The following is a 25,443-nucleotide window of genomic DNA, read 5'->3' on the forward strand; positions in this document are numbered from 1 at the left end:
ATTCCCATAAAATGCCCATTTATGAATAGTTGGTCTCTTAGAGAATACCAACACTTTGGTTTTCTGATAGTTAAACAGGGATGTGCGTGAATCAGATTGGTGTCTCTTTGAAGAAGAGGACGACCAGCAGCAAGGTGGATGGACTCAGTGACAACAGCCATGAATGCACCACGGAGGGACCTTCAAGGCCAAGTAGAAGACGGATCGGCCTGGAGAGAATCTATCTGTGTGGTCGCTGAGAGTTGACACCAACTGGACGGCACTTAAATCAGTCAAAGATGAGGGCCCACCGTTCTCTATTGGCTTTAATCACTTCAGCAGGTAAAAGATCCCCACTGAGAGTGTTACCCAGGAATGATACCTTCTAAAGCTAGGAAAAGACTAGAGTCACAGAGAGACCAGATGTCTATATGCTCGCAAACTGCAAGCCCTTTTACAAGTAAGGTTATAAAATTCTATGATGTCCCCTCCCACATCTGCATGTTCTGAGCGCAATCCAAAGAGGAAACAAGGCATTTCTAAAAACAATAATTTATTTCCTGATTTCCTTGAAAATATTTTACATTTCGTTTTTGTTTTAAAAAAGGAGGAACTCTATAAACGCAGCAGCAGCAGCAGCAACAGATGCTGTTCAAAACTGGTTTGAATGTTGACTATAAACTGCTGGCAATTTTTTTAAAAAAAATCTTTAACAACTCTTTAGTCACTTCTGCCCTGATAATCCTTTGGAAAATACCTTTGTGCCAATTCTAAGGTTAAATCCAAAGAATATCTAAGACAAAGCCCTAAAAAGTATCTCCCCCCCCCCCCGGTTTGGTTTTCCCCTCTGCTTTTTGGAAACATGTTCTTAGAAAATGCAACAAAATGGCTCTTTTTAAAAAAAAAATTCCGCGGGAGGCTGGAATGACTTGAATTTCCCCAGTCTTTGCTGCTGGTAAATCTTTGTTACTAAATCCTTGTTACTTCTGGAAAATGAACTGGTCAATGAACTCTGTCTGGTCAGCTTCTATTTTACATAGTGTTTGATATTCGACTCGGTACCTGGAGATCAAAAAGAGGGAAGAGTTACAATCCAAAGAGGAATTTCCACCTCCCCTTGTTACCACCCAACACTTAAATACTCTGTGGATCGAAAGTATTCCTGCCACTGCCCCAGTCCTTTCTCCCAGGTTTTTCTCCCAGTGGATTCATCTGCTCTTTGGCCTTCTGTCTTCTTAACCCACTCCATCTATTTAAACTGCCAACTGGCTCTGAGGATGTGTGGGGCTGGCTTTCTGAGGTTTCTGCTCCGAGATGGAAAAACAGGCTCCCAACCTGTAGCCCCCATCCTTGGAAGAACCATCAAGGGAGGGACAGCACCTTAGCGGTAGAGGTACCCCTAAGCCCAGCCCTGCTTTGAATGTAGGAGGTACATAAGGACCAGCCCTGCCCATCTAGTCCAGCCTCCTGTTTCACATAGTGGCCCACCAGGTGCTTCCAGGAAGCCCACAGGCTGGAGGTGAGGCCATGCCCTCTCATCTCCTGCTGTAGCTCCCCTGCCACTGGTGTTGAGAGGCATCTTGCCTATGAGGCTGGAGGTGGCCTATGGCCCTAAGACTTAGTAGCCTTTGATAGACCTCTCCATGGATTTCTTCAAACCCCTTTTAAAGCCATCCAAGCCAATCAGCACATCCTGTGGCAGAGAGTTCCACAGTTTATGGGCTGTGTGAAAGAGTCCTTCCTTTTTTTTGGTCCTAAATTTTCCTGGCCTTCAGTTTCATGGGATGGCCCCTAGGTCTAGTGTTGTGAGAGAGAGAGTGAAAAATTTCTCTCTACCCACTCTCTCTACTCCCTGCATAAGTTTATAACTTAAATTTGTGGAATGCCAAAGTCCCAGTTCAATCCCTGTAGGACTTGGAAAGACTCCTGCCCGCAACCCTGGAGAAGCTGCTGCCAATACTGAGCCAGATGGACTCAGTGGTCTGACTTGGTATCGAGCAGCTTCCTAGGTCTAGTAGGAATATCTGTAACTTTACAGAAGATCTCAGGTAGGGTGAGGAAAGGCGCCTGTCCCAAACCCTCAGGAGCGGCTGCTGCCGGTCAGGGCAGACAATATGCAGCTAGCTCGACCAAGGGTCAGACCCAGCGTAAACTCTGAACTCCTGTAAGGCTGTACGTGCCACACAGACCGTGTGCCTTCACCCTCATTGGCCGTGCAGAGATTGCGGGTTTCTGCTGGGCCACAGGGGCAGACGCTGAAGGGATTCTTAGGGGGTGGCTGGCCGGCCCCGCCTTGCCACGGGAGCTCTCCCTACCGTTCGAGCTGGGTCGTCTTCTCGGCGATCAGTGCCTGGAGCTGCTGCTGCTGGGCCTCCCTTTGCTTTGCGATGGACTTGAGCAAGTTTCGAGCACCGATCGCCTGCAGGAGGAGAGAGAGGGCGGCTTCAGCACCCCCGTCTTGGCAGCACACGAGCAGCGGTCTCCCGGAAGCTCGATCGGGACGGCGGCCTGGGGCCGCGCAGGGTGAAAAACCGGAGGGACTCCTTATCGGAGTTTGAATGGCTGGATTGACTGATGGCATGGAAGGAGCTTGATTGGAGAGAACCAGCTCTTGGCCCTGGCAGCCAGAGGCATTCCCAAAGGACCTGGGGATGGCTCATTGCCCCCAAGCGGCCTGCAGTCCAAAACAGGGCGGCCCAACTTCAGCCTCCCAGCTGGTTTGGGACTACAACTCCTATCAGCCACAGTGGGCAACAGTCAGGGATTGTGTTAGTTGGCACAGCGGCTGTCCAGCAACAGCCGCCAGAGGGATGCTGTGTTGGGGCTGGAGAAGGCCAGTCACTCTCCCCATGCTAAAGGTAAGAGAGCCCCCACTTGGAGAGGTCCTTCTTGGCCCACTTGCAACAGCTTCATACACCTGTAAGCAAATTTAGATGCATTTTGGCAGATATGGGAACAAGCCGGTGAGAACCAGGTCTGGTCCCTGGAATCTCTGGTTAAAAGGGTCCCTGGACATTTCGTATTTTAAAGCCCACTGGAGACAGCGTGGAATATGAAATCCCCAGGCTCCTACCGAAGAACGTAAGAATAGCCCTGCAGGATCAAGCCCAAGACCCATCTAGTCCAGCATCCTTAATCATCCCTTTCACTTCCCCATCATCTAAGGCTCCAACCGCCTCCCTGGCAGGTTTTCCGCTTCTGATATAGTTAAATAAGTGTGTGTTATTTCCCTTGACACTTCTAGCTAGATGCTCCTCAAACCCTCTCTTTGCATCCTGAATGGTCTCCTTGCATTTCTTTTGCCAGAGCTTATGTTCCTCCCTGTTCTCTCCATTTGGGCAGGACTTCCATTTTCTGAAGGAATTCGTCTTCCCTTTTATAGCTTCCCTGACTCTGCCACGCTGGCGTCCTCCTGAGAAGCCCCTCCTATGCAAAAAAAGTCACTTTCTGTGACCAACCCGGGATGGTCTGCTGGAAGAAAATCAGAGGGAGAAAAGGAAAGCCACGAGGGAGAGCAATTGCCGATAGTTAAGCAAGAGATCTTACAATTACATATATAATGTTGAGTGACCAAGAGTGCAAAATGCCAAGTAACAGGAGCGTACATTTGTTATAGCAACTTACCTTAATCTTCTCATTTTCTGTTGATTTTGCTAGTTGGTCCACAAGCTCAATGAGGTTGCTCACTATTTTTTTAAATTCTGCAATTTCTATAAGGGAGGAAAAAGAAACAAAGTCTCTTTGAATGAATTTTTTTTTAAATTAGATTTACAGCTTGCCTGTATTAAAAAGAACAAGGTGGTGATTCAAGATTGCATTAAGAATGAGCATTTTTAAGAGTACATCCACCACAGAAGCTGCCTTGGACCTATTGGTCTATTGTGCTATCTACTCCGACTGGCAGCATCTCTTCAAGTTCTTCCTTGGCTTAACTACCTGGGAAATCCTGGAGACCTTTTTCATGGAAAGCAGGTTCTCCACTCTGAGCTATGGCTCCTTCCCAATAATATGCAAAATTGACCAATACTGAGTCAGACTAGTGAGACATCTAGTGCCGTCCTGTCTGCTCTGACTGCAGCATCTTTCCAAGCACTACCTGGAGATGCCAGGCTTTGAACCTGAGACCTTCTGTGTGCTAAGCAGAAGAATTTAGGGTCTGGAAGGTCAAGCCTGAGCACAGAATGAACTGGCAATCAACCCAGCTAGCCTAAAATCAGTGCAATACGTTCAAGTTTGGTAGTTCCCGTTTCCAGCTGCAAGTGTGAAGTGACAAAGTGTTGTAAGCGGCGTTCTCTGTAGCAGGGATGCCCAGATGGTGTGGACTACAGCTCCCATGATCCCCAGCTGCAGCTGGGGGTCACAGGAGCTGCAGTCCCCACCATCTGGGACTCCATGCGACAAGGAACCCGGCTTGTAAACACGGGTGAGTCTTTGGCCCGACAAGCACAATGGGCGCCGAGAGAACTTACTGTCCACAAACGCTTTGCACTCCTCTTTCAGCTCCGCCGTCTGCTGAGCCACATCCGGGTCCAACACCCTGAGCTTATTCAGCTCATCGAAGTGGAAGCCGGCTTCGCCGAGGATGTCTTTGGCCATCACGGATCCTGATCCAGGCGGCTGTGCAGAAGAACCAGGCGTAAGACAGAGCTTCCCCCCCACCCACCCCCTATGCAGGGAGACGCTGCCCTGGCCCCAAGGCCTTCAGCCTGCCACGCAGATGCTCGACCCCCGAGCTGCAGCCCCCTCCCCAACGCTACATGCTCCCCCCTCTCTTATGGCCGCCCAGACCCCTAAAGGCAAATCCAGCATCCTGTTCCCAGCCGTGGCCCACCAGAGGTCTCCCCCAGGGGGAAGCCCACGGCCCCCTCCCCCTCTCTGCCCGTGTGCTCTGTGGCTCAGCGGTAGGTCCCCAGAGGTAGACTGCCTGGGGCTAGGGAGGCTCCCTTCCTAGTTCTTCCAGTGAGCCAGAACCTGAAAAGCTCCTTCTCTCCAGCTGCTTTCCTTCCCCCAGCAACTGGTATCCAGAGGTGGACTGCCCCTGGGCAGGGAGGCTCGGTCGGCGAGCCCTTGCTGCTGCTTACCGTCTCCTCCGGGCGGCGGCGGCGGCCCCCCCGCCTTTCCCTCCCCTCCCTGCTGCCCGCCGCGCGCCAGAGCGGCCTTCCGCTGCCACGGCGACAGCCCCGCCCACCCGGCGGTCCCGCCCCTGACGCGCCGCCGCCGCCCGTTGCATGCCGGGAGTCGTAGGCCGAGGCGGGCAGCTTGGCTGGCTGTGGTGGGTGGCGACTGGGCCGGGAGCTCCGCCCTCCGGCCGGGTTGGGTGAGCCTCGCTGGGGACCGGCTCAGCGCGGTGCTCCGGCTGTCGCCTGCCGGGAGCTTCGGAGACACGGGGGCCGCCGGCCTGGTGCGGCCTAGAGCGACGCCGAGCCGGGTAAGGCTTGCAGGGGGACCCTGCCCGGCTCTGGGGTCTGATTCGCTGCGGTGGGGGGACTCTTCCACGGGTGTGTCCGTGGGGCCGCAGCCCCATTTGCCCGCGCGGCTGTGGGGCCCTTCTGTGGGGAGACGTGAAATGACGTCTGCGTAGGCACAGGGCTGGCCCAGGACTCTCTCCGTGGGTTTCATGGTCCCTCTGGCCCGAGGCTCTCCTCTCCTGAAGACCGCCTTTGTGTCTGCTGAGGAGTTGTTGTTGTTGTTGTTGTTGTTACATTTGATATCCGTCTCTTCCTCCAAGGAGCCCAGAGCGGTGTACTACATACTTAAGTTTCTCTGTGAGGTAGGCTAGGCTGAGAGAGAAGAAGCCACTGGCCCAGAGTTGAGTCACGTGACTGGCCCAGAGTCACCCCAGCTAGTCTCGTGGCTGCATGGGGATTTGAACTCCGGTCTCCCTGGTCCTAGTCCAGCACTCTCGCCACTACACCACGCTGGCTCTCCTATTGGCTGAATCCCTGCTGAGGGGAAGCGAAGGAAATGCTTCTATTGTGTGGGACACAGTCTGAGTCAGCCCCTCACGTCATCCCGGAGGGGCAGGAAGGCCCCCCCCCCCCCCCCCGAGTTCCTGCCGCCGTCCAGAGATGTGGGGATGGAGCTGTGGACTTTGGGTCTTCTACTGAGGGCGGTTCGCTCTGCCGGCGGATGAACTCCACCTCCGCCGCTTGGGAAAGGCAGGGGCCTGGCCTCAGCCCCCCATCGGTCAGACCCTGTGTGATCCCAAACCATAGGATACGTGGTTGATCCAGAATTATAAGAATATTAGGCCCAAGGCGTCTAGACTAGTCCAGCATCTAGTCCAGCATCCTGTTTCCCACAGTGGCCCACCAGATGCCCCTGGGGAGCTGCCCCCAGGCAAGAGCCCTGGAGGGCGGGCCCTCTCCCGCTGCTGTGGCTCCCCTGCAGCTGGTACTGAGAGGCGTCTTTCTTCTGAGGCTGGAGGTGGCCTGTAGCCCCCAGACTAGTAGCCACCGATTGGCCTGTTCTCCATGAATTTGTCCAAGTCCCTCTTAAAGTACTCCAGGCTGTTGACTGTTGCCACATCTTGTGGCAGAGAATTCTGTAGGTCAGTTATGGGTTGTGTGAGAAAGTACTTCATTTTGTCAGTCCTAAATTTCTTGGCAATTAGTTTCATGGGATGACCCCTGGTTATAGTGTCAGGAGAGAGAGAGAGAGAAATTTCTTTCTGTTCACTCTCTCTGCTCCATGCATAATTTTAACCACCTCAATCCTGTCTCCCCTTAGTCGCCTCTTTTCCAAACTAAAAAGCCCCAGGTGTTGTAGCCTAGCCTCGTAAGGAAGGTGCTCCAGACCCCTGATCATTCTGGCTGCCCTCTTCTGCACCTTTCCAGTTCTGCAGTGCCATTCTTGAGATACGGTCCGCAGTACTGCAGATGTGGCCGCACCATAGATTTGTACAAGGGCATTATAATATTGGTAGTTTTACTTTCAATCCCCTTCCTAAGCGTATTAATGTTTGCAAGCCGTAAAAGCAACGCAGTAATGTTTCGGAGGTCGTGCCATCTATTAACTTCGTTCCCAAAGGATAGTGTGTCTTTGTGTCGTTTATATTTGTTGTTCATGTTGAGTTTATGGGTTTCTGCACTTGTCATGATGGGTTCTCCCTTTATTTTTAGTTTCTCCTTTTAGTCTCTATTTCACTGTTTGTTTGTGTTTTGGTTTTGATTAATCGGTTTTACCTATATTTTTAAAACAAAGGAGAAAAACAGCAAAACAACTTCACAAACAAAAATAGTAATAATGCAGCAATATGTTAACATGACAGGGAATATTTATCATTCAGAAGTGATCAGAAAAAGAAAAATGGAGTGACGGGGAGGATTCTTATTTCAGAGAGAGAATGTCTTTTGAAAATGTAAAATGACTAGCAGATGGATGTTACTGTTTTAAAATAAGCTGTAAGCTGTTTCGAAGGTGGGACCGGAAGAGAGGGTAACACATAATATTGGGAGGAAATGTTCTCTCAGCTGGGCGTCTGCTGCACAGCGGATGCTCAAAGGTGGCCGGCAGGCTGCCTTGGGAAGGATGTTCCGGGCCAAGGGGCCTTTTGCTGACCTTCCCTGCCTGGTGTGGGTTTCTCGCCTTCAGGGGACCAGCGGCCGACGCAAACCCCACCGCTGACACTGACGCTGCCCAACTTGCCCCGCCCCAGCCAGTGACCCTACGCCCCTCCCCCAACCACGGCGGAGTCGGCCAAGCCCACCCTCTGCCGAGTCGTCATCTACCTGCAGAAGGAGATGTCTGGCGACACTTGCCTGGCGACCCTCTGCGCCGCCCCGGGGGGCAAGCCCAAGAGCAGCAGCTTCCGAGCGGGCGGCCTCGGCAACAAGTACGTGCGGCTCAACGTCGGCGGCTCCTTGTATTACACCACGCTGCAGGTGCTGACGCGGCACGACACCATGCTGAAGGCCATGTTCAGCGGCAGGATGGAGGTGCTCTCGGACAAGGAAGGTAAGCTGGCCGAGGGGCAGCCCAGTGGCCCCGTGTCCAGGGATCTGCATGGAATTCGCTCAGATCTATTTGAATCTGATTCAACCTTGGGCGGGTTCGAATAGATTCGAGCGAATCTCCGCTGTATTCGACGGTTTCGAGTTTGAATCGATCCGGGTGAATTTCGTGCACATCCCTCCCTACCTGTGCCCCCTTTGGACTTGAGCCCAGAGAGAAGGGCTTGGCTCTTACTCTGTGGAACCTTGCTCGTGAGTAGCCTGTTGTTTATGAGCTGTATTCCCTGTAGCATGGATTCCCAGACTACAGCTCCCATGAACCCAAGCTGCGATGCCTTTGGCTACTGCAGCTAGGGATCATGGGAGTTGTAGTCAACAGCATCTGCTACAGGGAATGCTGGGTTTGACTTCTTTGGCCGTCGCAGCTAGGGCTCATGGGAGTTGTAGTCAACAGGATCTGGGGATCCCTGCTACAGGAACGCTACGTAATGAGGTGGCCTGCCTGCCATCTCCTGGGCATGGCTGTGCTCCCCACTCAGCTTTCTGTTGTCTTCTGCAAGTTCTGCGTCAAAGAGGGCTTGGGCGAGGCGGATGGCCCTTAAGCACCTGCCGATCTTTGTATCTTTTGGCTACAATGTTTGTTTGTTCGGTCATATTTATATTCTGCTTTTCATCACTGAGCCTCAGGGCTCCCCACAAATTGGCCCCACTGCCCCACTGCAGCCCATTTGAGTGGCTGACATCCCTGTGAACCACTGTGGGAACATCGGAGCACAGGGAGTTGCCTTCTGCCGAGTCAGACCCTGGATCCATCTAGCTCAGTATTGTCTGCACAGACTGGCAGCGGCTTCTCCAAGGCTGCAGGCAGGAATCTCTCTCAGCCCTAGCCTGGAGATGCTGCCAGGGAGGGGACTTGGAACTTTCTGCATGTAAGCCTGTAGGTGTTTTCTCCAGACCGGCCCTATCCCCTAAGGGGAATACCTTACAGAGCTCACAGGTAGTCTCCCATTCAAATGCAAACCAGGGCAGATGCTGCTTAGCAAAGGGGACCATTCATGCTTGCTGCCACAAGACCAGGCAGTGGAGGGAGAGACTGTGAAATTGTTGCTGTCGTCAGAATGAGTTGCCGCTGTATGTAGGGTGTTGAGGTTGCGCGCTGCCCGGATCTCACCTGTGCCTCCTGTCTCCTCTCTTTCAGGCTGGATCCTCATTGACCGCTGCGGGAAGCACTTTGGGACCGTTTTGAACTACCTCCGAGACAACAAGGTTGCTCTGCCCAAGAACCGGCAGGAGGTCAAGGAGCTGATGGCCGAAGCCAAGTATTACCTCATCCAGGGCCTGGTGGAGCTGTGCCAGGCTGCCCTGCAGGTATGGGGAGCCAGGCAGCAGAGGCACCGCGTGCCCGAGCACATCTGCTCCGGCCTTCCTAGACTTGTGTCACGTAGAGCTACATGACCTGGACCACCGTGGGCTCCTTCCCACACCCACTCAAGGCCTGGACCTCAGTGTTAGGGCCCTTGCCTTGCATTCAGAAGGTCCTGAGTTCAGTCTCTGGCATCCCCTCCCTGTGCAGTGAGTTCCACAGCCAGGGGGGTACAGCTTGCAGGCCATGTTCTCTGGCCAGGCTCAGAGGCCCTGCCTCCAACTGGCCCTACAAAAAAGGGACGGGCCACCTCTTAGTAGGGCTGCCACTCACGTTGATATTCCATTCTTTCTCCAACGATCTCTGGGGATAGGGGACCCCCCTCTTCTGTCCTCGCAACAGCCCAATGAGTTAGGCAAAGCTGGTCCAAGATCACCCAGTGACCTTCATGACTCAGTGGGGAGTTGAACCCAGGTCTTTCCTATCCTCTAACAACCCAGGGGTTCTTAAATGCAGGTTCCCAGATATTAGGAACTTGGAACCTTCTGCTCTTCCCAGAGCGGCTTCATCCCCTGAGGGGAATCTCTGACAGTGCTCACACACCAAGTCTCCCATTCATATGCAACCAGGGCAGACCCTGCTTAGCAAAGAGGACAAGTCATGCTTGCGACCACAAGACCAGCTCTCCTCACTATGGTCTCTGGCCATTGTGGTCTTGGGATGATGGGAATTGTAGTCCAGTGTTGTTTGAGTACCCACGTGTATGAGTTCCTACTCTAACTGCTTCACGACGCTGCCTATATTGAGTCGAGAGCCCTAAGAGTGAAGGAAGGAGAGGCGTGACTCAGCTTCATCTAAGCGCCCGTGTTTCTTTCCCCCAGGACAAGGAAGAGGCTTACCGTCCCATTTGCAACATCCCTGTCATCACGTCTCCGAAAGAAGAGGAGCGGCTGATAGAGTCCGCCATGAAAGTGAGTCACAGAATCGCCCCTCTGATGTCCTGCTGCTCCATCGGAGGCTGGGAGGTTTGTGGCGGGGCCTTGCTGGAAACGCTGATACGTTTCCAAGCAAAATATAAAGTGCTGCCTATGACCTTTTAAGCCCTTAACAGCTTGGGTCCAGGAACGTAGGATCCTTGCATGTGCTGGGTCAGCCTCCACTACCCCTCTGCAATGCAGAGATTCCTTTAGCAGGATCAATGGTTTACTTATTTGAAATGTGTATACCCTGTTCCTCCAGGACACTATGGTTTGGGGCAGCTCACGACGGTTTGGGCATCCGGAGCTAACGGAGGAACTGCAGCCAACATGTAAAGACGCTTTAGGGCAGTGCTGCAAAACTCCAGTCCTCTAGCCTGCAGCCTTGGACTACAACTCCCATCATCCCCAGAGTGGCCAGTAGGAGGATGGGAGCCTGTAGTCCAACATTGGCAGTGGGGCCAGGGTTGGGAAGCCCTGTTTTAGGCAGAGGCAAGATGTCGGTTGCCAGTTTGCCAGGGCTGGTCTGGAGTCTCCAGGAATCGGCATCCATTGCCAGGCGACTCTTGGACATAGGAAGGACATAGGAAGCTGCCATATACCGAGTCAGACCCTCGGTCCATCTAGCTCAGTGTTGTCTACCCAGACTGGGAGCAGCGTCTCCAAAGTTGCAGGCAGGAGTCTCTCTCAGCCCTCTCTTGGAGATGCCGCCAGGGTGGGAACTTGGAACCTGTAGATGTTCTTCCCAGAGTGGCCCCTCCATCCCTTGAGGGGAATGTCTTCCAGTGCTAACACCTGTAGCCTCCCATTCAGATGCAAACCCTTCTTAGCAAAGGGGACAGTCTCATGCTTGTGACCCCCAGACCAGCTCTTCTCTTGAGAAGATTAGGAGGTGCTTAAGAGAGTGCCTTCTCTCTTGTGAACCCCGCTGCCTACTGAGATGATGTGGGGAGGTCTGGTTACAGTGGCCATTGGCTGGTTTGGTGGCAGTGTGGGGCCGGGCCTTCTCTGTTGCTGCCCCAGGGCTTTGGAAGAGGTTCCATGTCAATCGGAGAGCTTCTTCATCTCCGGCTGCCTTCACAAGCAACCCCCGCGGACCTGTTTCTCAGACTTCCTTGTTAAATTAAAAACGAAACAAAACTGTTAATTGTGGTGTGTTCCCCTCTCCCCACACTATTCTAAACACACTGCCTAAAGAGCTATAAGGCAGTTTATAAATTTGCCAAATAAATGAATGAGAAAAGAGGTATCCGCCTCAAGGGGCTTGCAGTCTAAAAACCGGCAGAAGGAGAAGGAAGTGGGGTGAACGGGGGAAGATAATGCAGCTCTTTCAATCGCACAGACTTGTGTCTAGTTGAGCCCCTGGTGGCGCAGTGGTAAAACTGCTGCCCTGTAACCAGAAGGTTACAAGTTCGATCCTGACCAGGGGCTCAAGGTTGACTCAGCCTTCCATCCTTCCGAGGTCGGTAAAATGAGTACCCAGAATGTTGGGGGCAATATGCTAAATCATTGTAAACCGCTTAGAGAGCTCCGGCTATAAAGCGGTATATAAATGTAAGTGCTATTGCTAAGTGCTATTGCTAGTTGTAACAATGGACTAGCCCAGAGGTTCTCAGAGGGGTCCCCAGATGATGTTGGACTACAGCTCCCATCACCCCTGTCATTTGACTGTGGATGATGGGAGTTGTAGTCCAGCGGCATCTGGGGACCCAAGTTTGAGAAGATCTGGATGAGAGAGTCGGGCCAAAGACTTCCTGGAAAAGGCGGGATTGCTGTCACATTCTTATCACTTGAACTGGACTCTCTCCCTTTCTCCCTCCGCCCTTCTCCTAGCCTGTGGTGAAGCTGCTGTACAACAGAAGCAACAACAAATACTCCTATACAAGGTAAGAGCTCATCCTCCCATCTTCTCTGACCATCTGGGTGCTGCTTAGCAAAGCAGGCAGTTCATGCTTGCTACCACAAGACCAGCTCCCCTCCCTGCATTTTGGTTGTTCCAGCTTCAATTTCTGGCATCTTTAGTTAAAAGGATCTGGGAGCCTTAAAGAGCGGCTGCCAGTCAGAGCAGGTAACGCTGGGCTAGGTGGCCAGTGCTGTAATTCATAGCTGGGGATGATGGGAGTTGTAGTTCAGCAACACCTGCAGTGCCACAAGTTGGGGATCCCTGCTCTCAGCGCCTGTTGCTTTTCTGTCGCTGTGTTTCAGCAACTCCGACGACAACTTGTTGAAGAACATCGAGCTCTTTGATAAGCTCTCCCTCCGCTTTAATGGAAGGGTCCTCTTCATCAAGGACGTGATCGGGGACGAGATCTGCTGCTGGTCTTTCTACGGGCAGAGTCGGAAGCTGGCCGAGGTCTGCTGTACCTCCATCGTCTATGCCACGGAGAAGAAGCAAACCAAGGTAGGGTGAGTGTGTGTGTGTGAGAAAGAGAGCCATACTTCCCGATTGCCTATAGATACAAAGTTTGCTTAAACAATCCTTCCACTTAAAGTAGCTGAGTGCCTTACTGGAATAGTCGTGCATGATTGGATTCCATTACCGTACTGTATTTACCGGGATCAAAGACTAGATTTCCCCCAAGTTCTTTGATGTTGAAAATTGGGCAGGTCATCTTAAATTCAGAGGCCTCTTCCTTCTGGACAAATGCAGGTACAGGAAAGAACTATAATATGGTCCTAGATTAATAATATATAATTACAAAAGATAGAAATATAAATGGGTATTTTAATAATAAAGGTTAATAATGCTGCATAAAATTACTTAAAACTTAACAAGGATTGTTTCAAAAAAGTCTTAATATATTCAGAGTCCTGTGGTTGTCTTGGGTAGAATCCAGGAGGGGGTGACCATGGCCGCCTCCTGCGCAGTATGAGATGATGCCTTTCAGCATCTTCCTACATCGCTGCTGCCCAATAGAGGTCTTTCCAGTAGTCTGGGGAAAATACCAGTGGGGATTCGAACCAGCAACCTCTTGCTTGCTAGTCAAGTCATTTCCCTGCTACCCATTTATATTATCTTTTGTAGTTATCTCTGGTTTACCTTTTGGACCAGGTTCATACCCTGATTTGTTTTGTGTACCAAATGCAGGCATAACTTGTATGTTCAAGTTCTTTAATGTTACAGCCACAAGCCAAAACAGAAGAAAAAGGTTACGATTATGTAACCTGCATTTTTTAAGTGGGGGAGTCTTAAATTCAGAGTTGTATTGTATTCAGGTAAGTACAGCTGAGGAATGCTGTAAATAACGTTTTTTCAAGCAAAATTACTTTGCCTGGTTAATGACAGGCCTCAGCTCCTAGTTACAAATATTTGTATACTGCTTTTTCAGCAAAGAAACAAAAAAAAGTTCTCAAAGCTTTCTATATAGGAAAAGAAAAGAGATGCAACGTAAGTCAGTGGGATCTTTAGGAGCGGGTCTCTCGTGTAAAGAAGCCACTTTATGGCACAGCGGGGAAATAACTTGCCTCGTGAGCAAGAGGTTGCCGATTTGAATCCCTGCTGGTATGTTTCCCTGACAATGGGAAACACCTCTCTCGGGCAGCAGCGAGATAGGAAGGTGCTGAAAGGCATCATCTCACACTGCATGGGAGGAGGCAATGGTCAACCCCTCCTGTATTCTACCAAAGACAACCACGGGGCTCTGTGGTCGCCAGGAGTCGACACCGACTCGACGGCACCATTTTACCTTTACCTCAAGTGTCGGAGACCTCGTTCGTGTGTGTGAGTGTGAGAGCGAGCTATGTGGTTATTCCCTCCAGTCTATACGCCAGCAAATAAGCTTCTGTTTGCTGGCCTCCACTTTCCCACGCCTGCCTGCTCCGCCTCCAACAGCCGTGTCGGTCTCCCTCTCCAGGTCGAATTCCCCGAGGCCCGCATCTACGAGGAGACGCTGAACGTCTTGCTGTACGAGACCCCCCGGGTGCCGGACAACTCCCTGCTGGAGGCCACGAGCCGCAGCTGGAGCCAGGCTGCTCCGAGTGAAGACGACGAGGGCTTTGAGCTGCGCGACCGGGTGCGACGCATCCACGTGAAGCGCTACAGCACGTACGACGACCGGCCGATCGGCCACTAGGCCCTCGCGGCGGACCCTGGCCGAGCGGGCCGGGAGGAGCGGTTCTCCGCTGAGAAAGTGTTTGGCTCCGAAGCGCAAGCCGCCGGCCCCCGTGATGCTCCTTCCGGAACGGCCCCTGGACCATACAGTCACTCACTTGGGCCGAGAAGCCGCGGCGAAGGCCAGCTTGGCGTTGACTTTGTGCCGGCCGGTCTGACCCCATGCTCTGCTGAAGGGGCGCGACCTTGAGTGCATCCGCTGAAAGAGACTCTCTTTTCAGTCGGTGTCTCTTCTAGGGGCAGGCAGGCTCTTTTGGTCTTGGGAAGGGGTTTCTTTGGTTAGGTTTCTTCTCTGAACTTGTGGCCCTTGTGGGAAGCCCTTCTGGGGCAGGCAGCCTTGGAGGACTTGGCTCCAGGAGCTCTCGCTTGGTGTTCGCCTTTTCTTCTTAGGCATAGATCTTTTTTCTCTTTTTTGAGACAGAATCTCGTTGCTGAGGACAGTGCCTGAAGCCCCCCAAACACTCCCGAATGTAGCCAACACTACCCCTTGGCGGCCGAGCCAGATGCAAGGACTCGATGGCCCCTTCTGCTATGGACCGCTCAGGGTGGTTTTCTCAAGGAGAAGGTGGCTTCTGCCACCCCGAGCTGGGAAGCCGTAGAGGCCACCCGCTTCCTTTTCAACTGCACACCTGTTGCTTGGTGCTGGGCGAAGCCTGGAAATCCTTTCCGGCTCCTTGGAAGTTCTCTCCCCTCCTTGTGTGAGGAACTGGTGTGTGTCTGGGGTCAGGGGAAGCAAGTGGAGGCCCAGGGGAGGGGTGAGTGGGTGGGGGGCTCGAGGCCTTTTCACACAACCAGCTGAGGACCTAGTATCTAAATCACACGTGGCACCTTCTCACCCAGCTGGCTTCTGTCCCGTTGGAGTTGCAGGCCGATTTTGTGTCCTGTGACGTCAGTCTTATGGTGGGAAGGCGGGAAGGTAGCAGAGAACACTGGGGCAAAATCTTCTAGGGCCTAAGGACAGGAGGGGGGAGGTTAACTGGGATTGGCACGAATCAGTTTGAATTTGAATCAGTTCAGTTTGGAACCACTGAATAGAGTCTCTATCTGTCTTCTTCCATCTCCCCACTTAGGGATGTGCACAAAATTTGCACTAATCGATTCAGCTCAATTTGGAACTACTGAATAGAGTGGAGATTCATTCGAATCGATTCGCATTTGGCCAACTTCAAATTGCATTTGGTCGAATTGCCCAGGGTAGAGGCTTTGTTTTGCATTTCCCATGAATGAATGGTGGGCAGGAGTTCACCAATGTGCTCACTGTGGTGTGTGTTCCTCTAGTGCAAGGGCCTCCAGCTGCTGGTGAACTACAACTCCCATCATCCCCCTGCCACAATTTATTGTAGTTCAACAACAGCTGGAGGACTAAGTTTGCTCTAGCCGGTTTGATACCCTCCAGTGTGTGACAAAAGGGCGCTGGACCCACCCCAAGCCGGGAAGGGGGTCTTTTGCCCCTTAAAAATGAGCAGACGTGTTGTGGTCGATGCCAGAGTCCACTCCACTGGGGCAGGAAGTGTTATCCTCCACTGTACTTGTGGTTGGAGAGGGACAGATGTCCGTTGTGGGTCGAATTGGCCATGAAACACAAGACATTTAAGCCTTACTTAGACATTAAGTTGTACAGATGCCTGTAAGTGGCCCCAGATGCTGTTGGACTACAGCTCCCATCATCCTTGGCCACGATGGCCCAGGCCTGAGAAAAGCTGCAGGACTGAGCTGGCTTTTGGTGGTGGTCCCTGCCGCAGCTCTTCCAAGAGGCTCATCTTGAATCATTACACGATGTGGCTTCTGACAAATCCAGCGTCTTTCAGGTGCTGCAAATAACCCTCACCTTCCGGTCCCCATGGATTTATTGGTAGCTTGGATTTAATTTTTTTGCACCGTGCACCCTTTAAAGCCATAGGTTTAACCCTCCCCCTAAAGCGGACGTCTTATTTGCCCTTCTGGTCTTAGTTGTGTTTCCACCCTGGACTCTTCACTTTGCTGATGCAACTGCTTCATTTGCATACCTTTTTTTGTGTTTCCACAGCCTCTTGGTTTCCATGGTTTCAGGTTTTCAGCTTGAAATTAGCTAGTAGGTGAGTGGAGCCAGGGGAAGGGCAGGGAGGCAGTCCAAACATCTTCCTGTAATCATGAGGGCTAGCACCTTGCTTTGTTTGTGTCTCTCTCGAAAGAAATGTGCTCACACTCTGAGTGTTGATGATTCTAAAGGTTCTGACGCTCCAGTGGCAGCACGGCCTGCATTCACACATTGCAAATCCTGTTTGGCAAGTGCCGGAGAGATCCGCGTGCGTGTGTGCGTGCATTAACCTAGAAGTTCAGGAGAGTGGGCAAAGAATTTTAGGGTAACTTGCTCGCTCTTCACAATATATGATCCTTCTGTATTTGCAGTGGTCTCTCTTTGGTTCCGAGGAGTATTGCCGATTTTAAAATGTTGGTGCAAATGATCACCAGAGTAAATGATCACTACCATTTTGCTGCACCAGAGTGAAATTTCCAGCGCTCCTGTTCCCCGCCTCCGCAGTGGGTGTGATGTGACCTCAGGCTTGCTTATCTTGGACTAAACCGGCTTCTCGACTCCCAGGAGTTACTTCACTGCTAGGCCCCAGCAGGAAACCAGCCTGCTTTATATCCACAGAGGGTTCCCTCCTTCAGAGCATCCCTTTATTGTGCTAAATCAGCAGGGCCTTCTCTGGCGTGGCCCCTGCTTCGACTGACCTTCAGATGCCAGAAACCCAAAGGACGTGGGCTCTCAAGCGTGAGTCTCCAGCTGTCTTTGGACTACAACTCCCATCATCCTCAGCCAGAATGGCCTGGGGATGATGGGAGTTGTAGTCCCACAGCTGGGGACTCGGGTTTGAGAAACTGCTGTCAGAGAAGCAGTTTTTTAAAGGTGGAGGGAGAGGGAGGGAGCATGTTCTTATTTTAGAAAGATTTCTGTGATACATATAACAGTTCCCTGTCTGAATTGCTGCTCGGTGGCGTTGATCTTACTCTGTTTTGTTGCTCAAGGAGAATATTTTGGTCTTGAAGCTTTCATTCAGCCCGAGCCTGCCCTTTGAACTGGAGGTGCTCCAGGCTTTCAGGAGGTGCTCCCCCCTCGGAGGAAGGAGTGCTGTCCTCTCCCGCCTAGATTGATCGGCGGTTGTGTGGAGTTCTCCCCCCCCCAAAAAACAACAACCCCCAAACAACAACAGAGAGATAAGTGTAGCCTTGCCGTCTCCCACAGCTTGATGGAGCCGAACAGTTTAACCTTCACCCTGACATTTACGTTTCTGAGCAGAGACATTTAAGCATCAGTAACATTCTGTTCTGCTGACATTTTTATCATCTCTTTGTACTTGAATGATGAAAATTAAATTTAAAAAACAAAAAAAAGCACCCTCGTTTGCTGGTGGCTAGAGCTGTGTGGATGTTGTGGTGTTCCTAGGAAATATTGTGCATAGCTCTCCCCTGCTTCTGTGACTCAGAATAATTAACGGAGAAGAGCTGGTCTTATGGTAGCGAACATGAATTGCCCCCTTTGCTAAGCCGGGTCAAATTCCATTGCATTTGAATGGGAGACTAAGTGTGAGCACTGCAAGATCTTCCCCTCGGGATGGAGCCGCTCTGGGGAAAGCAGAAGGTTCCCAGTCCCCTCCCTGGCTGCATCTCCAAGATAGGGCTGGGAGAGAGACTCCTGCCTGGAGCCTTGGAGAAGCTGCTGCCAGTCTGGGTAGACAATACTGAGCGAGATGGACCAAGGGCCTGACTCAGTATCTAGCAGCTTCCTGTGTTGCTAATATGATCAATTAAAAATGTATCTGCTGACTGCTGGTCCAGATGGACAAATGGGATGGGCTTTGGTCGGAAGTGACTGCTTGTCTCCCAAGCACTGATTGATTGGTTGAGTCAAATAATTACTATTTGCAGAGACACGGTGGGCTCCCTGGTCCTGTATCCCGCAGCCCCCTCGGGGGTATCCCTGCTCAGTCTGAGCTGCCCGGCCATCTGCCGGAACTCCCTGTATGCCAAACTGTGGCCACCCCCTAGGCCCCCGGAAAAGAGATCTGGGGCCAAGTTGGCTCTCTGGCTTGCCAATTTGGAAGTGGCTATTTTTATAGCATGAATCATTATTTTTATGACCTGAACTTCTGCGGCTCCGTGTCTAAAAAGAAAAGATGCCGCTTTACAGGGACGCGCACTGCTGAATAGAGAAGGGATAACGCACAGGGAACTGACTGTATGATGGAAGAGAAGCATTTGCTCTCCAGTCCCCAAAAGGGGGGACCAGCTTGCCTTTTGGTTTGCTAAAACGGGTCACCTTTTCACAGCCTCGAGACTCTCCAGCAAGTGGAGCTGAGGGCCAGGAATTTGCTTAGGCTTTCAAGGCCATTGTGGCTGGGGATGATGGGAGTTGTAGTCCAACAAGCATGACTTGTCCCCCACCCTGGTTGCATTTGAATGGGAGACTAGACGTGTGGGCATCATGAGATAGTCCTCTTAGAGGATGATGGAGCCGCTCTGGGAAGAGCATCTACAGGTTGCAAGTTCTCTCCCTGGCAGCAGCATCTCCAAGATTGGGCTGAGAGAGATTCCTGCCTGCCACCTTGGAGAAGCTGCTGCCAGTCTGGGTTGACAGTACTGAGCCAGTGTGGTGTAGTGGTTAGAGTGCTGGATTAGGACCTGGGAGACCCGAGTTCAAATCCCCATTCAGCCATGAGACTAGCTGGGTGACTCTGGGCCAGTCACTTCTCTCTCAGCCTAACCTACTTCACAGGGTTGTTGTGAAAGAGAAACTCAAGTATGTAGGACACCGCTCTGGGCTCCTTGGAGGAAGAGCGGGATATAAATGTAAAATAATAACAACAATAACAATTGACAATAAAATGCAGCCATCCCAGGTCCTTGGGAAGGACTCGGTGTCTGGATAAAACAAACCAGTCAATAACACCTGTCTGACTGTGTAAACAAGAAATAATAATAATAAATAAAAAGACCCAAATCATCCCCGTGGTCATTGGCGCCCTGGGTGCAGTTCCAAAAGACCTTGAAGAGCACCTCAGCACCTATAGGGGCCACAGAAATCACCATCAGCCAGTTACAAAAAGCAGCTTTACTGGAGGGATGTTGTGCTGCTGGGGCTGGAGAGAACCCCCACTTTAAACTGGTGCCTCTTCTGTGCTCAGCAGCATCACGACGAGCCCCGGCGCGGCAAGGGAAGGCAGACCCCCGCCTCAAGCCAGTGGAGGCGGGGTGCGCTCTGCACATGCCCCGGAGCCCTCCACACCCTTTGCGGGGAGGGAAGGGCCCGCCCTCTGCTGCCCGTGTCCCCCAGCCGGAGGCGGCCTCCCCGCTCCCTTCCAGGCCGGGGCAACGCGGGCCGGGCGGTCTCTCCCCCATCACAAAAGTGGTGCATTGTTGCCCCACAATCCCCCCGGCCCCGGGGAGGGGGGGGCCCCGGCCCCGCTGACGTCAGCGCGGGGGAGGGCTGGGAAGATGGCTGCAGCAGCAGCGGAGGGCGGCTGGCAGCTCGGCGGAGCAGCAGGTGTAGCCGCCGCCGCCAGAAGGCGCGCAGCGGAGAAGCAGGAAGAGGACGACGCCGCGGAGGCCCGCCAGGGGCGCTCTGGCCGCCCGCCCCGCGCTGCTGCGGAGGCGCCGCGCCCGGGACTGAGCCGAGTCTCGCCTCGCCTTGCCGGAGCCTCCGCGGGCTCCTGCCGCTGGGCGCAGTCTCCTGCTCCTGCTCCTCCTGCGCGCTTCCCTGTCGGCTCTTCCCGGCCAGCAGCACCATGAGCAGCTCGGAAGAGGCGAGGAAGGAGAAGCTGCTGTGGGATGTCAAGAAGCAGGTAAGGCAGCGGCCGGGTGGTGATGGAGCGAGCTCAGCACGCCCCCCTCTCTTCCCGTGCAGCACGGGTTGCCTGGCTTCGCGCCTGCCTGCCTGCCTGCCTGCCTGCCTTTCCCCGAGTCGGACCCTGGCTGCGCGGCTCCTCCGGAGTGCGTCTGCACGGGCTGGCAGCGGCTCCCGAAGGCCTCAGGCGGGAGGGTCTTTCCCAGCCCGACCCGGCGAGAAGCGGCCAGCCACTGGACCTGCTGGGACCACCACCCGCGGGGCGCCAAGCAGACGTTGCTCCGCTGCTGGGCTGCACAGCCCCCATCTGCTAGCTAGCAAGCATGGGTGGTCCCCTTGGCTAAGCAGGGCCTGCCCTGGTTTGCATTTGGATGGGAGACGACGCCTCTGAGCCCCGGAAGAAGAGATCCTCCTCAGGGGATGGGGCCACCTCTGGGAAGAGCCCCTGCACGCAGAAAGTCCCAGCTTCCCTCCCTGGCTCCAGACAGGGCTGAGAGCGACTCCTGCCTGCCAACTTGGAGAAGCTGCTGCCAGTTTGTGTAGACAATGCTAAGCTAGATGGGCCAAGGGTCTGACTCAGTAGAAGGCAGCATCCTATATACCTCTGTAAAATGCTGCTGCCTTCTACCGAGTCAGATCCTTGGTCCATCTAGCTCAGGATGGCCTACCCTGACTGGCAGTGGCTCTCCGTTGTTACAGGCAGGAGTCTCTGCCAGCCCGACCTGGAGATGCTGCCAGCGGGGATGAACCCCATGTCCCGTGGCATCCGAAAGGCGGGCAGATTTATCGTGGCGTGAGCTTTCGTGGACTGGAGCCTGACTTCTCAGATATGTGAATCGTTATCCTCATTGGTAGATGTATAGGAGGGAGGAGAAAATGATAATCCTAAAGAATGGGGCCAAAGAATCATGAAATGTAAGAGGTACAGCCGTGTCGGCAGTGCTGAGGGCTCCCCGCACCTCCTCCTCGCTGCATCACAGACTGGACACTTAAAACAAGACTGCGATCCCCAAATCACTAGGTTGGACTTCAGAGACAGTATCTTGGGGCACGGATGTGCCAGAGAGACAGTTCTCTGTCGGGAATCTTACATCTGGAGGCCAAACTCACCCCCTTGAAATACACTCTGTGCCCCAATAATTCACATAGGGTTTATGCTCCCCCCTTTTGTGTGCTGGTTTTTCTGGGCAGAGCCTCAGAGAGCCTTAACTGGCGAACACATGCCTGTCTGTCCGCCTCAAACAGGAAGGGCCGTCTGGGGTCCTGAGTTGTTTTAGGGAAGTGTTGATGGAGGGGGTTAGCGGCTGGAGTGGGGGCTGATCTGGATGCTTCCTCTCCATGCTTTCTCTCGCCTCTTCCTTCCCAGCTGCAGTGTTCCTGGTGACGCAGATGCCTCTGCCTTTGCGTGTGTGTGCTGGGGGGTGGGGAGGCCACACAGCTCTGATTCATTCATTCATTCATTCATTCAAAGAGAAAGAAAGAAAAAAGTCCTAGCCATCGATGTCACCAGGCCATTTTAAACAGCGCCGGTGCCCAGTCTTTCGACGCGCCATTGATTTTTCCCATAAGGGTTTGGATCTGTCAATTTGAAACCGATGAAAGCGGCATACATTTTGCAAGGGTGACCTGTGAATAAAGCCCTCAAGTGGTGTCCCTCCAGATGTTGCTGGCCTACAACTGCCACCTCCCAGCCACATCTGGAGGACCACAGGTCGGGAAACCCCTGGAATAAAGCAGGGATCCTGTAGTGAGGCGAAGAGAGGCATTCTTTGTTTTGAAATGATGAGTGCAGATGTCGGAAGAGGCATGCCCTCTGTGTGATGAGGAGGAGGGAAGGCCTCTTCTCGGAAGGCTTCTCCCTCCCCAGCAGTTTTAAGCACTTGCATTAAATACAATTAACCATTTTAAACAAAAGAACTTGCAATATAATCGGGTTTGTGTGTGTATGGGCAAAGCAGCTGAGTTATGTGTGAATGCGGAGTCAAGATATGTGCCAACTTGGCTGAGCTTTAAAAGAAACCTGCTACAAAAATAAATAATAAATCTCTTGGTCCATTAGGCAAACATCCAGAAACATCCGTCCTTTTATCAGGACTAACTAAAAATGTCCAAGGAATGAGCAAGCTTTTGAGTTCTCCAGAACTCTCCTTCATGTTGAGCATTAAGCACGACCTAACAGAGTCTCATTTAATTAAATCTCTCTGATGCTCCTAGCACCCTGTCTTAAGGCTTCCAACCTGCAGGCTTTCAGGCTTCACCATACTACCTGGCTTTTTCTATGGGAGAAGAGCTGGTCTTGTGGTCGCAGCATGAATTGTCTCCTTTGCTAAGCAGGGTCCACCCTGGTTTGCATTGGAAAGGGAGACTGCATATGTGAAACCACTGTAGGAGATTCCCCTCAGGGGATAATGGGGCCACTCTGTCCCCTCCCTGGCAGGATCTCCAAGAGAGGGCTGAGAGAAAGACTCCTGCCTGCAACCTGGGAGAAGCCGCTGCCAGTCTGTGCAGACCATACTGAGCTAGATGGACCAAGGGTCTGACTCAGTATGGGGAGCTTCGTATGTTCTCCCTCCCCTTTGCTGAGTCCTGTCATTTTGCTCAACGCCTCGCTGTCCCCAGACACCTGATACACTGCCTCTGAAGATGGAGGTGCCACTTAGTTGCTCTCATGGTAAATCTTGAGAGTAAATTCCTGTCTCCTTAACTCAAAAGTGCTGGAGTTCAAACAGTTCTGTCTCCTTCCAAAGAAGCCTGTCAGAGATACTTCAAAACATTTCTGTTGGTTGCCTTGGGACAGCGGGACCGGTTTTCCGGTTAAACCAGTTTAACCCCTCCTCTGACAGGTGTGTTGATCTTGCTTAAATTGCGCACACACACACACACACACACACACACACACACACACACACACACGGGGTTTCCGTTTCCTGGTGTTGGTGCTCCCAGCATTCCAACCCGGGAGCAAACCAGCCCCATTCTCCCTCTGCTGTGAAACGGGCAGGGCCCGCTCAGGGCACCCGGAGCAAGAATGTCGTCTCTCTGGCGCTCTCTCCCACCCCAGAGTGCTCAGTCCCAGGGAAGTCTTCTGAAGTGTTTTCCTGGGGGAAGCATTGCAGAACGGATTTGCAACTCTGGGTTTCCTGGCAGCCTCATGGCTCCCACTGGCAAGGAATTTATTCTGTCAGCTTTAATAGAAAGGCTGCCTTGTAATGTGTCTTGGAAATGTGTTGTCTGCTCGGTGGGGGGAAATCTGTTGTGTTAAGTGCTTTGCAAGGCGGGCTTTTCTTTCACTAGTTAATCTAGTCAATCTCTCCGCCTACTGCAGGGGAAACCCCTCTTAGGGCAGAGCTGGGGGCCAGAAATCCGAACCGGATTGCCTCTGGCGACCATGGTCTTGATTCTGGTGACCGCCTTTGAGCCCACTGAAGTCCCCGAATATTTCTCCAAATAAGCCTTTCTGTTTCAATATAGACAGAGAGCCGGCGTGGTGTAGTGGTTAGAGGCTAGGTCGTGGGAGGACTGGTCTTGTGGAAGTGAGCATGGATGGGCCCCTTTGCTAAGCAGGGTCCATCTTGGTTTGTATTTGGATGGGTGACTACATGTGAGCGCTGTGAGATATTCCTCTCGGGATGGGGCTGTAGCTCAGTGGAAATGCATCTGTCTTGCATTTAGAAGGTCCCAGGTTCTGTCCCTGGCAGCATCTGCAGGTAGGACTGTGAAAGAATCCTGCCTCGAAAACTGAGAGCTGTTGCCAGTCAGTGCAGACAATACTGAGCAAGAGGGAGCAATGGTCTGACTCGGAAAATGGCAGCTTTGCCACTGTCCCCTTTGCTAAGCAGGGTCTGCCTAGCAAATATTTGATTATTTAAAGCAGCTTGGTAAATATCTGATGAGCAACTATCTGATGATTTAAAGCAGGGCTTTATCTGGTGTCTCAACCCGAAGGCCTGTCGCTGCCAGACAGTGTAGATGGTTTCGAGCTTCCTATATTCACCAGGGCCGAAACCATGAACTGGGCAGTGTATCAAATGGATTCTGCCGGAAAGCGTTTTGATGTCTCTGATAGAAGGCCAGTCTTTGCTTAGGTGTGTTCAGGGGTAATCTGTCAGTTATCAAATGGCTGCTCCAGACAGTCTTTCAGGCAAAAACCACAATTCTCCAGCCGGGAGAGTGATTCCATTTTTCAACTGAGAAAACCCAACCACAACAGCTGTTTCATCGGATTAAAGAGGAATCGATGGTCCATCTCCTTTAGCTTGGGGCTCCTTCTTTGAACGAGACAGTTGCAATTTCCCACTTTGGACTTGTGTGGGTTTTGTATTCATGGCCTGATGCAGTTTCTAGCTTTAGTTCTTGATGTAAACATGTACACGCTTCTTACTCACCCCCCCCCCCCGCCCACAAGGGTACTTAAAGTCACTTAAAGGTAAAGTGCCCTCGAGTCGTTGTCGACTCCTGGCACCCACAGAGCCCTGGAGTTGTCTTTGGTAGAATACAGGAGGGGTTGGCCATTGCCGCCTCCTGCGCAGTATGAGATTGTGCCTTTCAGCACCTTCCTAGATCACTGCTGCCCAATCCCATATTCTGGGAAACATACCAGTGGGGATTCGAACTAGCAGCCTCTTTCTCGCTAGACAAGTCATTTCCCCCTGTGCCTTTAGGTGGCTAAAGCCACTTAGCAATGCCATCAAAACAACAGCCTATTGAGGAGAGCTGGTCTTGTGGTAGCAAGCATGACTTGTCCCGTTGGCTGAGCAGGGTCCGCCCTGGTTGCATATGAATGGGAGACTAGAAGTGTGAGCACTGTGAGATCTTCTCCTCAGGGGATGGAGCCGCTCTGGGAAGAGCATCTAGGTCCCAAGTCCCCTCCCTGGCAGCATCTCCAAGATCGGGCTGAGAGAGATTCCTGCCTGCCACCTTGGAGAAGCCGCTGCCATACTGAGCTAGATAGACCAATGGTCTGACTCAGTATACGGCAGCCTGCTCTGTTCCTTTTGAAAAACAATGAGCTCCTGAGAGCTAGGGAATCTCTCTGTGTTTGAGAATGAGGCACCCAACGCGATGGGTGTGTGTGTGTGTGTGTAAGGAATAGCGAGCCGTTGTGGGTATTACATTTGGATGGGTGACTACATGTGATCTCTCTAAGATATTCCCGTTAGTGGGTGGGACTGTAATTCAGTAGGAGAACATGGTCCCGACCCAGGCAGCGTCTGCAAATAGGCCCGGAAAAGACTCCA

At 52.4% G+C, this 25,443-nt stretch overlaps 3 protein-coding genes across 9 annotated transcripts in view; 2 read left to right on the forward strand and 1 right to left on the reverse strand.

Annotated features, from left to right (window-relative positions):
• Nucleotides 1-884: 884 nt before the first annotated feature.
• Nucleotides 885-5,154, reverse strand: IFT20 (intraflagellar transport 20). Of its 3 annotated transcripts, none has more exons than XM_053274805.1 (5): nt 5,061-5,154; nt 4,449-4,596; nt 3,604-3,689; nt 2,295-2,398; nt 885-1,041 (listed from the first exon to the last, which is right to left on the reverse strand). In XM_053274805.1, the coding sequence occupies exons 2-5, from the start codon at nt 4,573-4,575 to the stop codon at nt 960-962; spliced, it is 399 nt and encodes a 132-aa protein (XP_053130780.1). In that variant the 5' UTR covers nt 4,576-4,596; nt 5,061-5,154; the 3' UTR covers nt 885-959. The 3 variants fall into 3 exon arrangements, with proteins under 3 accessions (XP_053130780.1, XP_053130781.1, XP_053130782.1); XM_053274806.1 differs by having other exon boundaries at nt 4,951-5,074; XM_053274807.1 differs by lacking the exons at nt 885-1,041; nt 2,295-2,398 and adding an exon at nt 2,407-3,447.
• Nucleotides 5,155-5,267: 113 nt separating this feature from the next.
• On the forward strand, nt 5,268-17,760 carry TNFAIP1 (TNF alpha induced protein 1). 2 transcript variants are annotated; one of them, XM_053274800.1, is made up of 7 exons: nt 5,268-5,407; nt 7,573-7,935; nt 9,130-9,299; nt 10,176-10,265; nt 12,105-12,157; nt 12,477-12,672; nt 14,126-17,760. In XM_053274800.1, exons 2-7 carry the CDS (start codon nt 7,722-7,724, stop codon nt 14,342-14,344), a joined length of 942 nt encoding a protein of 313 aa, XP_053130775.1. In that variant the 5' UTR covers nt 5,268-5,407; nt 7,573-7,721; the 3' UTR covers nt 14,345-17,760. The 2 variants fall into 2 exon arrangements, with proteins under 2 accessions (XP_053130775.1, XP_053130777.1); XM_053274802.1 differs by having other exon boundaries at nt 16,409-17,760.
• A 2,084-nt stretch (nt 17,761-19,844) lies between these two features.
• The window catches only part of SGSM2 (small G protein signaling modulator 2), a 52,630-nt gene continuing 47,031 nt past the window's right edge, over nt 19,845-25,443 (forward strand). For all 4 annotated transcript variants that reach the window (XM_053274796.1, XM_053274797.1, XM_053274798.1 and 1 more), the window contains exon 1: nt 19,845-20,204. In XM_053274796.1, the coding sequence (XP_053130771.1) occupies nt 20,148-20,204 (57 nt within the window). In that variant the 5' untranslated portion in view covers nt 19,845-20,147. The remainder of the gene's footprint in view (nt 20,205-25,443) is intronic.

Source organism: Hemicordylus capensis, chromosome 12 (assembly GCF_027244095.1).
Source record: "Hemicordylus capensis ecotype Gifberg chromosome 12, rHemCap1.1.pri, whole genome shotgun sequence".
Classification (NCBI taxonomy): domain Eukaryota; kingdom Metazoa; phylum Chordata; class Lepidosauria; order Squamata; family Cordylidae; genus Hemicordylus; species Hemicordylus capensis.

Coding starts and splice junctions, on each gene's coding strand:
- TNFAIP1 (XM_053274800.1), top strand. CDS start 7,722: ATGTCTGGCGACACTTGCCTGGCGACCCTCTGCGCCGCCCCGGGGGGC. Junction 10,266..12,104: donor TGATAGAGTCCGCCATGAAA/GTGAGTCACAGA, acceptor CCCTTCTCCTAG/CCTGTGGTGAAGCTGCTGTA. Junction 12,158..12,476: donor AACAAATACTCCTATACAAG/GTAAGAGCTCAT, acceptor GCTGTGTTTCAG/CAACTCCGACGACAACTTGT.
- IFT20 (XM_053274805.1), bottom strand. CDS start 4,575: ATGGCCAAAGACATCCTCGGCGAAGCCGGCTTCCACTTCGATGAGCTG. Junction 2,399..3,603: donor CAGAAAATGAGAAGATTAAG/GTAAGTTGCTAT, acceptor CTCCTCCTGCAG/GCGATCGGTGCTCGAAACTT. Junction 1,042..2,294: donor AAGACGACCCAGCTCGAACG/GTAGGGAGAGCT, acceptor TTTGATCTCCAG/GTACCGAGTCGAATATCAAA.